At 39.7% G+C, this 13600-nt stretch overlaps 1 protein-coding gene across 5 annotated transcripts in view; it reads right to left on the bottom strand.

Moving 5' to 3' along the window:
* The window catches only part of nckap1 (NCK-associated protein 1), a 66893-nt gene that overhangs the window by 1422 nt on the left and 51871 nt on the right, over positions 1–13600 (bottom strand). For all 5 annotated transcript variants that reach the window (XM_083536946.1, XM_083536949.1, XM_083536948.1 and 2 more), the window contains 12 exons: positions 13214–13353; positions 12589–12720; positions 8385–8603; positions 7293–7423; positions 7002–7099; positions 5024–5117; positions 4720–4802; positions 3545–3625; positions 3368–3461; positions 2629–2745; positions 1339–1448; positions 610–699 (listed from right to left, as the gene is read on the bottom strand). In XM_083536946.1, coding sequence (XP_083393072.1) covers positions 610–699; positions 1339–1448; positions 2629–2745; positions 3368–3461; positions 3545–3625; positions 4720–4802; positions 5024–5117; positions 7002–7099; positions 7293–7423; positions 8385–8603; positions 12589–12720; positions 13214–13353 — 1389 coding nt within the window. The remainder of the gene's footprint in view (positions 1–609; positions 700–1338; positions 1449–2628; positions 2746–3367; positions 3462–3544; positions 3626–4719; positions 4803–5023; positions 5118–7001; positions 7100–7292; positions 7424–8384; positions 8604–12588; positions 12721–13213; positions 13354–13600) is intronic.

Genomic DNA, 13600 nt, shown 5'->3' with positions numbered 1-13600 from the left:
GATCACAAGACGACAGATACGGACTGCATGACTGCAGACAGATCATCGAGCAGAAATCCCACGAAGCTGCGTGCGTTTTCTTTTAATAAACACTACAAACGGCTGTGAAATTTCATCTCCGGTTCTAAAAGATGATGCAAAATGTGGGTAAAGGATCAATATGCTAGTGTCTCAACCAGATCAAGTGAGGGGATGAAATGATTATTCAGAAGAAATGGAGTAATGGAGCAGTAAAGGGGATGGCAAAGATGGTGATGGTGGTGGTGATGATGCTATTGATGGTGGTGCTACTGGTGTTGGTGCAACTGCTGATATGGGTGAAGTCTCCATATGCTAGTGTCTCAATCAGGTCCAGTGGGGTGATAAAATTAAAAGAAACTGAGTACAGTGCATCTGGAAAGGGTTCACAGCGCTTCACTCTTTCCACAGTTTGTTACGTTACAGCTTTATTCCAAATCCGTTATGTTCCTCAAAATTCTACAGACAATACCCCATAATGACACTGTGAAATGTGGAAAAAGTGAAGTGCTGTGAATACTTTCCGGATGCACTGTAACACAGCAGTTAAAAAGATGACAGAAAGATGGTGGTGGTGGTGCTGGGTTTTACCATGTCGAGAAGAAGATAAACAGACTCGCGATTCCTGGTGGTCGTCTTGTCCGTCTCCTGGCCGATCTTCAACAAACTGGAGGAAGCGAGCTGAGCGAGCACAAAGCATAGCACAGACCATTAGATTCAATTCGATAAAAAAAAAAAAAAAAAAAGCACTGAAAGAGGCTCCGCCTACTTTCCCCCTACGTGTATACCCGAATCAGTTATCAGGCTCTGACATATTCCCTAAAGAGACATGATAATTAAACACAAATCTCATCTCCGGCTTCTCACTCAACAGATCCGTGTTTATCAAACATCAAAGGGGAAATAAACACTGATTCATATAATGTATTTTAATGCATCAATGATGTGATGGTGCAGTTTAATTATAGAAATCTGACTAAAATGCGATGAGAGTTGTGCTTTTTTGTAAGATTTACGGAAAAAGACAGCAGTGAGAAGGATACAGAACTAATTTTACATTTATAGAAAGAAAAAAAAAACAGGGAGAAAACAGGCAGAGAATGAAACGTGTGTGTGTGTGAGAGATGCTATTTTAGTCCTTGAGAGTTTTTTTGTTTGTTTTTCCTCTCCTGTCAAACACACGTCATCTGACTCGAGAACGACCGCACGCATGATTCGACTTTGTGCTTGTTAAGAGCAGCTGTAACGAATAAATGAAGCCGGTCGAAGTAAAAAAGGTGGTGACGTTTTAAAATAAACGTGTAGACGTGGTGAACTCACTGCCAGGAACTCCTTCAAGCGGTCCTCAATGCTGCCCTTATGGATGGTGAAGAGAGCAGCAGCGATCTGGTTAATAGCCTTCGCCAGGCAGTGGATATTGTTGCAGTGTCCTAAAACACATCAGAGCACACTTATAAAATCACCTGAATAGCTTTTTATTTGTCTACATAAAACTAGATTACTATGGGTCCGGAAATGGACCTTCTATGGAACACTGATTCCCTACCAGGAACCATTTTTCATTAAGTCATCACTTATAAATATTCAGCTGATAATATATTGCCTAACAATAGGGGGTGTAACGGTACACAAAATTCACGGTTCGGTACGTACCTTCGGTTTTTAAATCAATTTTCAGTACGGTTTGGGGGGAAATGCAAAAAACAAAATTGCTTGTTTTTCTTTCTTTTTTTTTATTTTTTATTTTATTATTATCAACATTTGTGAACAATTGATAAACATTTATTAAACAATTTTAAATAAAATGCCTGTTCGGTTAAATAATATATAAAATAATATTTTATACAAAATAAAATTTAATAAATCAAATTAACGCAATACCACTTATTATACTGATTGATATACACTAGTATTGTGTTTAACTATGCAATAAAAACAATACCAGTTTTATTAAGCAATTAATGTGCAATAACAACTAATTTAAAACCATGCAATATGTTTGATAGTGTCACTACTTATTGGTGTTTTATTTTTTTCTTTTGTATTTATACATTGTGTTGTATATACTGTATTATCGTTCTTTTTTTTATATTTTTGCACATTTTTCTTCTTCTTTGCTGCTGTAAAGCAGAAATTTCCCCACTGTGGGACGAATAAAGGTATATCTTAAATTGAGTAATCGATTAAATTGCCACAAATTATAATGATTAAATAAAATCAAACAATGGAAAAATGTAATTAAATAATCTACATTAGTTATTCGTTGTTTGAACGTCGTCAAAGCGGAAATCGTGGCAATTTTGCCCACGTGCAAAACAACGGACTGCGAATCTTATATCCGGTGCGGAGTGTGCAGACACAGTGACACTGCGCTAACTCTAGTCTCTTTTCTATACCCCCGTTGTGTATGTTTTCAAGTTTAACAATAACGATAATCACGTGTGACGTGCTCATAGTGCGAAACGGAGACTAAACAATCTTGTGGTCCGCCACTTAACATGTTCCTGAGGGATTTTACTCTGATTGCACGAAGCCCTGTACCGAATTTTTTTTTAAAGAATACGTGTACCGTTATACCCTTAGCTACTCCCCCCCCCCCATCATGGATACCTTCGATCGCAGGGCTGTACTGAGACATGACGTTGCTCGCCAGGGTCGGCAGGGAGACGGCCACAAACACCATCAGCAGGCAGGCGATCTTGTACTCCTCCTCGGGGCTGATGTTTTCTGTTATCACAATGAAAAAAAAAAACTCCACCCTGATTCTTCGCAACACCGTTATTTCAGCTCCAAAAGTGACAAAGCAGAAAGCGCTAGGAGCAAAGCGTTCTCTCTCAGCAGGCCCTGAGGTGGATGGGCCAAGAAAAACGCTGCTAATCACCAACAATTAACTCGTATTTGTATTAGAACAACCCTCTGGGAGCGAGTTGGTGATGTGGAGTTTGGCGTGGACGCTCTGTTTTGACAGTAAACAGTGGAGATCAGTCTTATAAACGATGAGACTCCAACTGGCCAAGACAAAAAAAACGTACTTCTACGTACTCAGCACTGACATTTTTATTATTATTATTATTCATATTAAAGCTATCATTATTTAAATTAGAGTGCTCTAGATACTGAAACGGATCTGACACCTGTGTTCTGAAGTCAGTCGTTTTAATTCAGCACCAATGGAAGTCCAAGGAAATATATCAAGCTTTATCAAGTTTCCATATTACTAGCCAAATTTTCCATTTATGTATTTTTATTTTTTTTTAATAATTCCAGGTTTCTTTTTGATCCCCACAGACTCCTGTAGCTGGAATCCTGTTACATAAATGATTCATGTACTGCTTTTCTCACTGCTTACCAGACTTCTGAGAGGACAGAGCCACGACGAGAGCCGGATCGATCTCACAGGGCAAACCTGCTGCTGAGGACAGCTCGTACACGTTCATAGCCACCTGAGAACCAGAACATCCCAGAATGTCACCTCTGCCTGTACAGTCCGTGTATGTGTGCACGTTGCTAAGTAGCAGGTTGTTACCTTCATGTCTGTTTCACGAGGAATGTGATCCTTAAAATCCTCTACGGAGCTGACCAAGAAAGGAATGTGGCAGGAGAGAACCTTCACAGGACAGAAACAGAATGGCTCTACTGTCTCTATATTATACGTAATACAAAAAGCAATGTATAAACCTGCAATGTCATGTTAGCAAAAGAAAAAGCCAGATTTGATACCAGTTGTTGCCATGTTTAGCCTTTTCTCATAAGTACTGGTACACTGCTGTATTAAAACACATTACGCTTGTCAGATCATGCTTTGTTCTGACGATAGTATCTTTCGAGTCTTTGGATAGGTGTAAGCCGCAGCCATGTAGACTCATGGGGTGAAGAGGAAAATAATTATATATATCAGGCATAACATTATGACCACTTGCCTAATATTGTGTCGGTTCCCCTTTTGCTTCCAAAACAGACCAACTTCAGCAGTTTTAGCTCATCTGTTGAATTGGACCACATGAACCAACCTTCTCCTCATGTGGATCAACAACGACCCCACAACCCTGTCGCCGGTTCACCACTTTACTTCCTTAGAGCACTTTTGATAGATACTGACCACTGCAGACCAGGAACATCCCACAGCAGCTGCAGTTTTGGAGATGCTCTGACCCAGTCGTCTAGACGTCACAATTTGGTCGTCGTCAAACTCCCTCATATCCTTACGCTTGCCCATTTTTCCTGCTTCTAACACGTCAACTTTGAGGACAAAATGTTCACTTGCTGCTTAATAAATCCACCCACTAACAGGTGCCATGCTGGAGAGATAATCAGTGATATTCACATTACTGGTCATAATGTTATGCCTGATTGGGACGGTGTGTTTGTGTGTGTATATCGGTTCTAGTCCCTGGATGAGCATTTAGTCCATTTCCACAATTTAAACTCACCACCTTCTGATAAGAAGTACGTCGTCGTAACTACTGAGCTCTCCCTTTCACTATTTTATTCCCTATTGGGTTCCTTTGCTCAGGAGCCTCAGCAGCTTGGTGTGACTGGAATTTGAACTCATGACCTCAAAGTACAAACTCTTAACCACTACCACCGTCCCCACTCGCAGTATTTATTAATATTACAATAAAACCCAAAAGATGAAACTTTAGTTATTCCACCCAGTCGCTGTGTCCTGAAACAACGATTAGGGGATGGAGTCCCACTTACATCCCGGAGCGCCTCCTGTGCCAGCGAGCGGAAGGACAGAATGACTCCGATGATAGTCATCCTCTTGAGCACACTGTCCACAGCTAAAGAAAGAAAAAGAAATCTGACATTAACATTAACAAATCAGTCATTCTTTTAAAACCAATATCTGAATGACTCCACTGAAATGGACCTGAACCCTTCCTCATACATACTGAAACCCTGAGACCTTTGCTAAGCCATGCAGCTGTAGCGTAGTTAGCACATTTACAAGCCGTTGTCTAACTCAAGAGTTTTGTCCCCGGATGATCTACGAGTAACTCACATGTGAGTCTCTTGAAGAGTGCTGCCATGTGATCAGGTTTGTCAAAGCTGGTCCTCATTTGGGTCAGAACCTCCACGTTCTCCACCACCAGTTTCTGTAGAAAAAATTTCGTCAAAATACATGCCAAATTATTATTATTTTTGGCCCTAGTTTTGGATTTAAAAACCCTGAACCCTTCTAAAGATGAGGTAAGCGCCTGATTGTGTTCATTTTAATCATAGAATTCATTTTTTATGTAAAATAGATCATGAACCCGGCTCGCATAATTTACACTTTCTTCACACCATCGTCCACATGAGTGCTCATGTTAAAATATGTTTCCCATTAAGGCGAAAACTGCATTGTGTAGAGCGTAGGACCATGAACACACACACACCCCAAAAAAAAAACCCACACACACCCCCCCACCCAGCACACACACACACACCAAAAACACATCGGATAGTCAAAACTGTCCTTCGAAAAAGGGTTGCATGTCAAATGTTTTGTAAACAAATCTTTCGCAAATTCCAACAGTCCACCGGGAGAATATCTGATTATAATATCGGGCTTGGTTTTCACATTTTTGCAGCATGTTGACATTCAAACGACATTGCAAAATAAAAAAAATACATATATTCAACCGGGACAGTGTTTTCTCAACTCCAGCAAATGAAGGATCTACAATACATGTTACTATTTAGAACAGGACGACTTTATAAAGAGTAAACTTTATTAATGAATAGCATCTTTATGGTGTAAAGCGTGTGTGCTTGGTGTTTCATTAGAGGTTGACAGATCTCATGTGTTACCTAAGAAGCAGGGGTAAGGGTGGGGTGGCATGGGGGAGCTTAGTTACAGGTACATCAGTCTTTCTGTTTCTGGGAATCATATCATTGGGGAATTAGAGGGAAAGCTTTTAATTGCTTCCAGGCAGATAAACAACACACTGAGCAGCTGGAAGAGCCAACAGAAAGAAGCAGACCAACTAGTGCTGGGTTTCTCCAGATCTTCCTAAACAATTAATACCTGCAGGTAAACTCACCATGAACTTTAATATCTTCAGCACCTAGAGACACAATACCAGTAATACCTGGACATACTCAGGACATGTGAACTATCTTAGGCACATGATCATGACTTAGAGACCTGGAGACACATCATCATGTTCAGGGACACATCACCTTTCAAATTTTAACATATAAGGTGCAAGAGATCACCAAATCAGCACCTTAAATCATGTAAATTCACTGTCCGTGAAGACACATGACCATGACCTTTAAAATATGAGGACACCTGTCCATCAACTTTAACATTTTAGGGCCAAGAGACCAATAAAATCTGAGAAAACATGACCCTGATTGTGAATATCTTAATAATAATTGACCTTTTTAACCCTAAAAATCTAACACATGACCATTACCTTTAATTTCTTCAGAACACCTGACTATTACCTTGAAAATCTGAGGACACAAGGTCATGAGCTTTAATATCATAGGGACACCTGACCATTGCCTTTAAAATCTTATGGCCACGAGACTATTAAAATCGTAGAAAACATGACCCTGACCGTTAATATCTTATACATTCCTGACCTTTACCCTTAGGAATTTGCAAACACATGGCCATGACCTTTAATTACTTAGGGACACCTGACCATTTCTTAAAAAAAATCTGAGTACACATGGTCATCCTTTAATATCTTCAAAATAACTGACCCTGAAGACACTTTGGCTAGAAATAACGGTGTCACAAGTTGTTGGATGATATGGCAGTCATCGAAACATATCCTGATAATCACACATGGGGACATTTTGGCCGGTAATACATAAGAGACAGAGCTCTAACACCTCAAACATCATGTTAAACACCTAAAACATGCTTGATATCCTCAAGCAGTTGTTTTCAGTGGACTAAAGCACTATAAGATGTAATACCTAACACTTAAACTTGACATAGGTACATTGAGGCACTTAATTCACCATTAGCTTGTCCTCACCTTGAGCTCAGCCACCTGGGAGGAGATGTGCCACATCAGGCTCTCACTGAGGAACTTCATTCCGTATGGACCCAGAAGCTCGGAAAGTGACCGCATTTCTGATTAACAGAGACAGAGGACAGACATTTTAGACCACTACTAACAGCAGATCAGTAAAATTACACATTCCGTGATGCTTGATTTGTGAAAAAAAAAAAAGAAGAAGCCAACGGTCCTTCTGAACATGAAGTCCAAAATAATGTGGGAAAAAAAAAAATGTTTAAACAATCAGAACGGTTTTAAAACGTTTACCAGAAATGTCTGAATACTCCTCGGCATTGAAGGTGAGCTCGTTCTCGGTTGGAAGATTGACGAACGCTTTCATGGCAGGAAAGTAAGCTATGTGGCCATTGCTCACCTGCCGGAGCAAAGTCTCCAGGTACCTGTGAGAAGAGTTAACACACCATAACAAACTGGTTCTGATAGTATTTCTGCTTCAGAATTTTACTGTAAAACTATTAAATCTTTCGTAAAATCTTAACATCTGACCATCACCTTAAGTCCTTGACGACACCAGACCTTGAACATAGTTTTACCTATAGTCATCAAAACCTGACCTGATTTGTAATTTATAGGAGACAAAATCCCAACACCGTAAACATGGTTTTGAACACACTATTTATTGGCGGGGTGTAAGGCTACGGGTTTATAATATGGACTGATTTCCCAACGCCTGTTCTCGCTCACAGCTTAAAGTAGTAGAACTTATATATTTATTCTTGCTATCACAAAGTTTTATGTATTTATTCAAACAATGCACATTGGCATCTGTCATCTATATTAATCCCAGCAATGATTTCGGCATGCACATTATAGGTCCAAATACTGAGCCTTGAGGTATACCATATGATGTACTGCTGGTACAGCTATAGCAATGTGTCTAAAGTTGTTAGCAACACTCTTCAGCAGATCTCAGTGCTTTACTCCGAAGTTTTTTTTTTGGTAATAATTAAAATTACACAAACGTGAAGTTTGTTTAACTGTACAGGCAGAGTTACAACACTCGAGTTTCTGCAGAAATTTAAAAAGTCAAATGTAAGACTTTTAAAGACCTTATTAAAACCTATGAGAATGAATAAAAAACCCTGTATCACAACAAAGCTGATTGGCTGTTGCATAGTGGTTTTATTTGTAGTCGTAATACAGCTTATTATATTTGGCCTTGCGAAAGAGAGAACAACAACACAACAAAAACTAACAAACAAAAACATTCTAAAGTGCTGCTGGAGCATTTCAATGGTTCATAGGTTACATAGACTTCGGAAAATTAAGATCTGTTAAGACCTAGAACATAGAATTTAGGACTTTTAAGACCATTAACAAATATCTGACTGTTCGTCTCACCAATTAGTGTAAAGGCTGGTGATGGTCGGCTCTCCGTGGCTGTCCAGGTGTTGCGTCTGCTGCAACAGCACGTTGTTAAACACCCTGGTTATGTCGATCTGGACATAGTTCTCGATGGACTGCAGCACTGTCATGTAGGCTCTCACGCTGGTCAGGAGCTCGGAAGGCTTTGCGATCTCCTGTGTGGCCTGGTTATACATGGTCATTCCAACTATGGACCTAAAAGGAGCAAGACGATGCCATAGTTTCAGTAAAGATTGACAGCATGTATTAGGGCATACAAATGTTTGCCTTTCTCAAACAGCACAAATGGATTTATATCCTGTACAAAAACCACAGCATGGCAATGCCATTTGATTATTTTTTTTGCATCTTTAATACAATAATTTTATGCCTCATGACCAGGAAACACTGTTTGCACATTCTTTTCTGCAGTTCATGACATGAAGGACTACTGTCTGAACTACTTTCAAAAGTTCAACAATGGGCTAAACAATTGTATATATTTTGAGTATTCTGTTAAATCATTCATGCAATAAGGAAATAACAGTGGAACTAAACTTCCTTGCTGATATAACATTTATATTTATGGCATTTGGTAGATGCACTTATCAAAAGCTACTTGTAGCTATATTCCTTTTACACAGTTAAGCAATTGAGTGTTAAGTGCGTTGCTCAAGAGCCCAGCAGTGGCAGCTTGCTAGTGCTGGGATTTGAACCCATGACCCTCGGATCAGAAGTACAACATCTTATCTACAAAGCAATCACTTCTACTAACATGGTACCCAGCCTGCATTATCTTTGCACTGTTTATCACATTTCATTAAAAATACTTACAAGTCCTCTAAATGCATGATTTGCTAAATGATTTTTTTTGGAGAAATAGAAGATCCGTTTGCTCAAATATCTATTTAAACCTATGTTCAGGTCATCAGCAGCTTAATTTAAAATTGAAGTTTGTTTCTATTGCACTTTTCATAATGAACATTGTCCCAAAGCAGCTTTACAGAACGTATTTTTTTTTTAAATATAAGTTATTGTGTATTCAAAGTGTTTGAATATTTTAATGTGTAGCTGTATTTTATCACCAATGAACAAGCCTGTGAAAAGGAAAAACTCTCTTAGATGGTACGAGGAAGAAGCCTTGAGAGGACCCAGATTTAAAAAAAGGATCCAGTCCTCACCTAAATGGCAACATGATTATGATTATAAACCATTAAAACATTACAAACAGTGAGAGTGAGAAATATCATGAGTGTAATTATGAGGAATGTCTTTTCTTCAGTCATATACACTTGTGTTGGAGTTGTGGAACCAGGAGCTACTGAGCAATAAATTAGACTGAGATCTGAGATCATTTTAGATTCAACACCAGCTCCTCCATGGCAGAGCCTTTAAATGGCAACTTTAAATGACCTTAACGAGGACGGTCATAAAATTGCTTTTTTTTTAATAATTTAATTTATTTATTTATTTTTTTAAGTTACAACTTTATAAACACGCATCCTCTCTTCATGGGGTTTCAAAGGGGCATTGGGGATGTGTTTATAAAAATGACTGGCAAGCGACCAATCCAACAGCACATTGCATGCAATTGAAAAACACTTGAACCGAAAGGCAATCGTTAAATAATTAGAAAGTATATGAACTCGAACTCGCGTTTTAAGTACCGGTAAATAAATGTAAGTAAATTACATGCAATTAAACAAAAAATTAATTTCCATTATTAATTTAGAATCTTTTAGACATTGTTTAACCCCTGCCCCAAAGATGCTGCTGTGTCGGTCAGGGATCATGGAAAGTGTAAGTTAAATATGTCACAGGGGGTCGGAAAGATTCACGCATGTTAACAATATTTATTAAAAGCTTCTTATTTATTTTGACACTTTTATTTACAATCATCGTTATAATAGGCCGTGTATTATCTTCGTATAAAATGTATAAAATCGGTAGTTCTACGTGAATCAGACATTGAGCACAGGCATTTAACAAAAATGGTTTGATCCTGGTTTCATAACGCCTCTGTGAAAGTCGAGTCGAATCAGGATCCTCCTATTGAAGCTTCGAATCTTCGGGATCACACCTACTATCAATTATGGATGATCAATGAGCAGTGTTTACCACAGTTTTGCTAGCAATTAAAACAATTTCTTAACTGGGTCTTCCCACGTCAGCATGTAGTTTGGCGTCATTGCATTCCCACAGTGATGGCAACAAAGTAAAAAAAAAAAAAGGCTCTGGTTCTGAACTGGGAAACCTGGAAAAGGAGCTTGCAGTAAAACATTTTTTACCCAGTTTGACCTACAGAAAGGCGAGAAAAAGGCGTCGTAGGAAGCAGTGCTAATAGACCCTCGTCGACAAAGACGCACGAGCGATTTGAAGGGTTCGCGGACGCGGCCAGACTAAACGCGTCAGAGTTTCTGAACCCCGCTGTGGAAAATACCTGTTATTCCTCAGCGCGTGTTTATGTGCTTGGACAGGGCCTCGGATTTGGAGCCACGTCAAAAGTGGACTCTAAACCGAACTCCTGACAGCTGCGCCAATAAATCACAGGTGGAACAATAAAGCACGAAAGGTCCCTTCACGCTCGTTTTCCAATTCGCGGTTTAATTAAACAAGCGAGCTGCATGTTTTTCTGAATAATAAAACGTAGTAAAACCTCCCTGCGAGGAAAAGTAACAGACAGAAGCCGTATTAACAGTGAGGACAGGATAACAAGAGTACTGGGAGTACCGATGCCAGGATGTAAAAATGGGTGTCGGCAAGATGTCGTTTTTGCCGCAACATGTAAGCGAGAATAGATTTCACCTTGAAAAAATATCAGAGAACAAGCCCACTTGGGTTGACTGGTACGCATGACCTTATGAGGTATGAGAGGAGCTCAAGCACAAAAGGAACATTCATCATCAAACCTTACAGATTTTACAGAGCTGCATGCTTTACTTAATGTTACAGATAAGGCTGAAACGGGAGCTGAGATGGTCTTACGGCATCTTTAGTTTGCTCTCCGTTCCTATTTTAGATGTGTGGTCCACCATGTGAAGAACTTAAAACACTAACAACCTTCTATCTAACGTTTATACACACACAGATCAGACATAACATTATTACCAACTGCCTAATATTGTGTTGGTCCCCTTTTGCTGCCAAAACAGTGCTGACCTGTTTTAAACATTCACAGCATTAACATCTTCAGCAATCTGAGCTACAGAAGTTCAGCCTTCACTCCTAGGACTACTTTTAACAGATACTGACCACTACAGACCAGAAACATCCCAAAAGAGCTGCAGTTTTGGAGATGCTCTGACCCAGTCGTCTAGACGTCACAATTTGGTCCTTGTAAAACTCCCTCAAATCCTTATGCTTGCCCATTTTTCCTGCTTCGAACACGTCAACTTTGAGGACAAAATGCTGCCTAATAAATAAATAAATCCACCCACTAACAGGTGCCATGATGAAGATATACTCAGTGTTATTCACTTTGCTCATAACGTTATGCCTGATCACTGTATAGTGTGAAGTTGGGAGATTAATTGCTTTTTTCTGCTAAATGATGTACTGTAATGTCAAGTTTATTTCTATAGCGCTTTTCACAACAGACATTGTCTCAAAGCAGCTTTACAGAAATTAACATTAAAGGTGAATGGTGTGCATTTATTCCTGATAAGCCATGGCGACTGTGGCAAGGAAAAACACCCTTAGATGTTATGAGGAAGAAACCTTGAGAGGAACCAGACTCAAAAGGGGAACCCATCCTCATTTGTGTGACATCAAGAGTCTGATCATAGATTTTTCATAATGTGATAAATAATAAAGAAATGACAACACACTACCCCATACCCATACCATCTATTGCTGTAACCTTTGCGTTCAATTGTTGTGTTTATTTACAAGTACACCTGTATACAGTTCTCTTTTTTGCACATTGAACTGTATCACTGTGTTTTGTGTATCTGTCCCACACGATGCACTTTATATGGCGAGTACATTCTTAGCTCTGTGTCCTGTTACGTAGCTCCATGTTGTGTGATGTATTTATGTAACACTAGGGTTCTGTGGAACGCTGTCTCATTACGCTGTGATACATAAGAAAATAAAGAACAGTAATTGTAGTAGGACTATGCAGAGCTACACCCCCTACACTTATGCTGCAGTTATCCCACTGCAATAGGAAAGTTTAATGCAGATGGAAGGAGCGACTCACTTGGTGAAGCGGATCTCCAGGTGGGAGGTCAGATACTCGCGCGGGGTAAAGGTGTGCTCCCAGACCACCATGTTGGGTACGTAGTTGATGGAGAAGCAAAGCTCCGACAAGGCTGTGTGCAGCTTATCCAAGCTAAGAACATAAAGGAAAACCATGCAGTCAGAAAAGCGGGCAGCATTAAAAACTCATTTTCTTCAGATTAAAGAGACAAACTGAAGCTTGGCCTTGAAGAGAACATGGCTAAAGATGTATTTGAGCTCATTATATATTAATGCCTCAGTGGAAGTGGGATATTTGAGTCAGGGATCAAGGACTATCCTCTTTCTTTTGGGTGGAGGATCTGTGCATGTGTGTGTGTGTGTGTGTGTGTGTGTGTGTGTGTGTGTGATCCAGGGAGGCCTGATTAAGTAGCAGAGACCACCAACAGGATGGATTAAGAACTTGGATGGATTATGAACTGATACTGGCACACAAGTTTCTTTTTTTGTTTTTGAGATTTTCTGTGTGTGTGTGTGTGTGTGTGTGTGTGTAGTTGAATTTGCCTATTTGAACGTGTTGAACTGATCAGTCCACCAATGATTGCATGTACGTGTGTATGTGCCATGGAGACTCGGGTGCTGCTTACTTGGTGACGAGCAATCTGTTCTTCCTCATGCTCTCCACTCCAGGCTTCTCTCGCTCTGGCTCTCCTTTCTTCCCCGTTTGCTTCTTGGACTTCTTGTTCACGGCCTGACTGATGGTTTTGGCGCAGTGTTTTGGCAGTAGCTGCATGGTTGAGGGGGAAACAAGAAAAAGAAAAAAAAAAAAAAAAGAGCGCCCTTCACTTTTTTTTTTTTATACCGCGAGCAAGCAAAGAGACGAGCAGCATACTCTGGAAGAGTTACAAGTCCTTGTCCTGTTTGCTTATATTATTACAAAAACACACAGACGAGAAGAGATCTCTGAGCATTATCTCAAGAGGAGGGGAGGGAATGATATATGCTCCTGGCTGAGCGGAGAACATCTGGGGAAG

Source organism: Silurus aristotelis, assembly GCF_946808225.1.
Source record: "Silurus aristotelis genome assembly, chromosome: 3".
In the NCBI taxonomy this organism is placed as follows: Eukaryota; Metazoa; Chordata; class Actinopteri; order Siluriformes; family Siluridae; genus Silurus; species Silurus aristotelis.
This window is presented reverse-complemented; position numbering and strand designations above follow the sequence as displayed.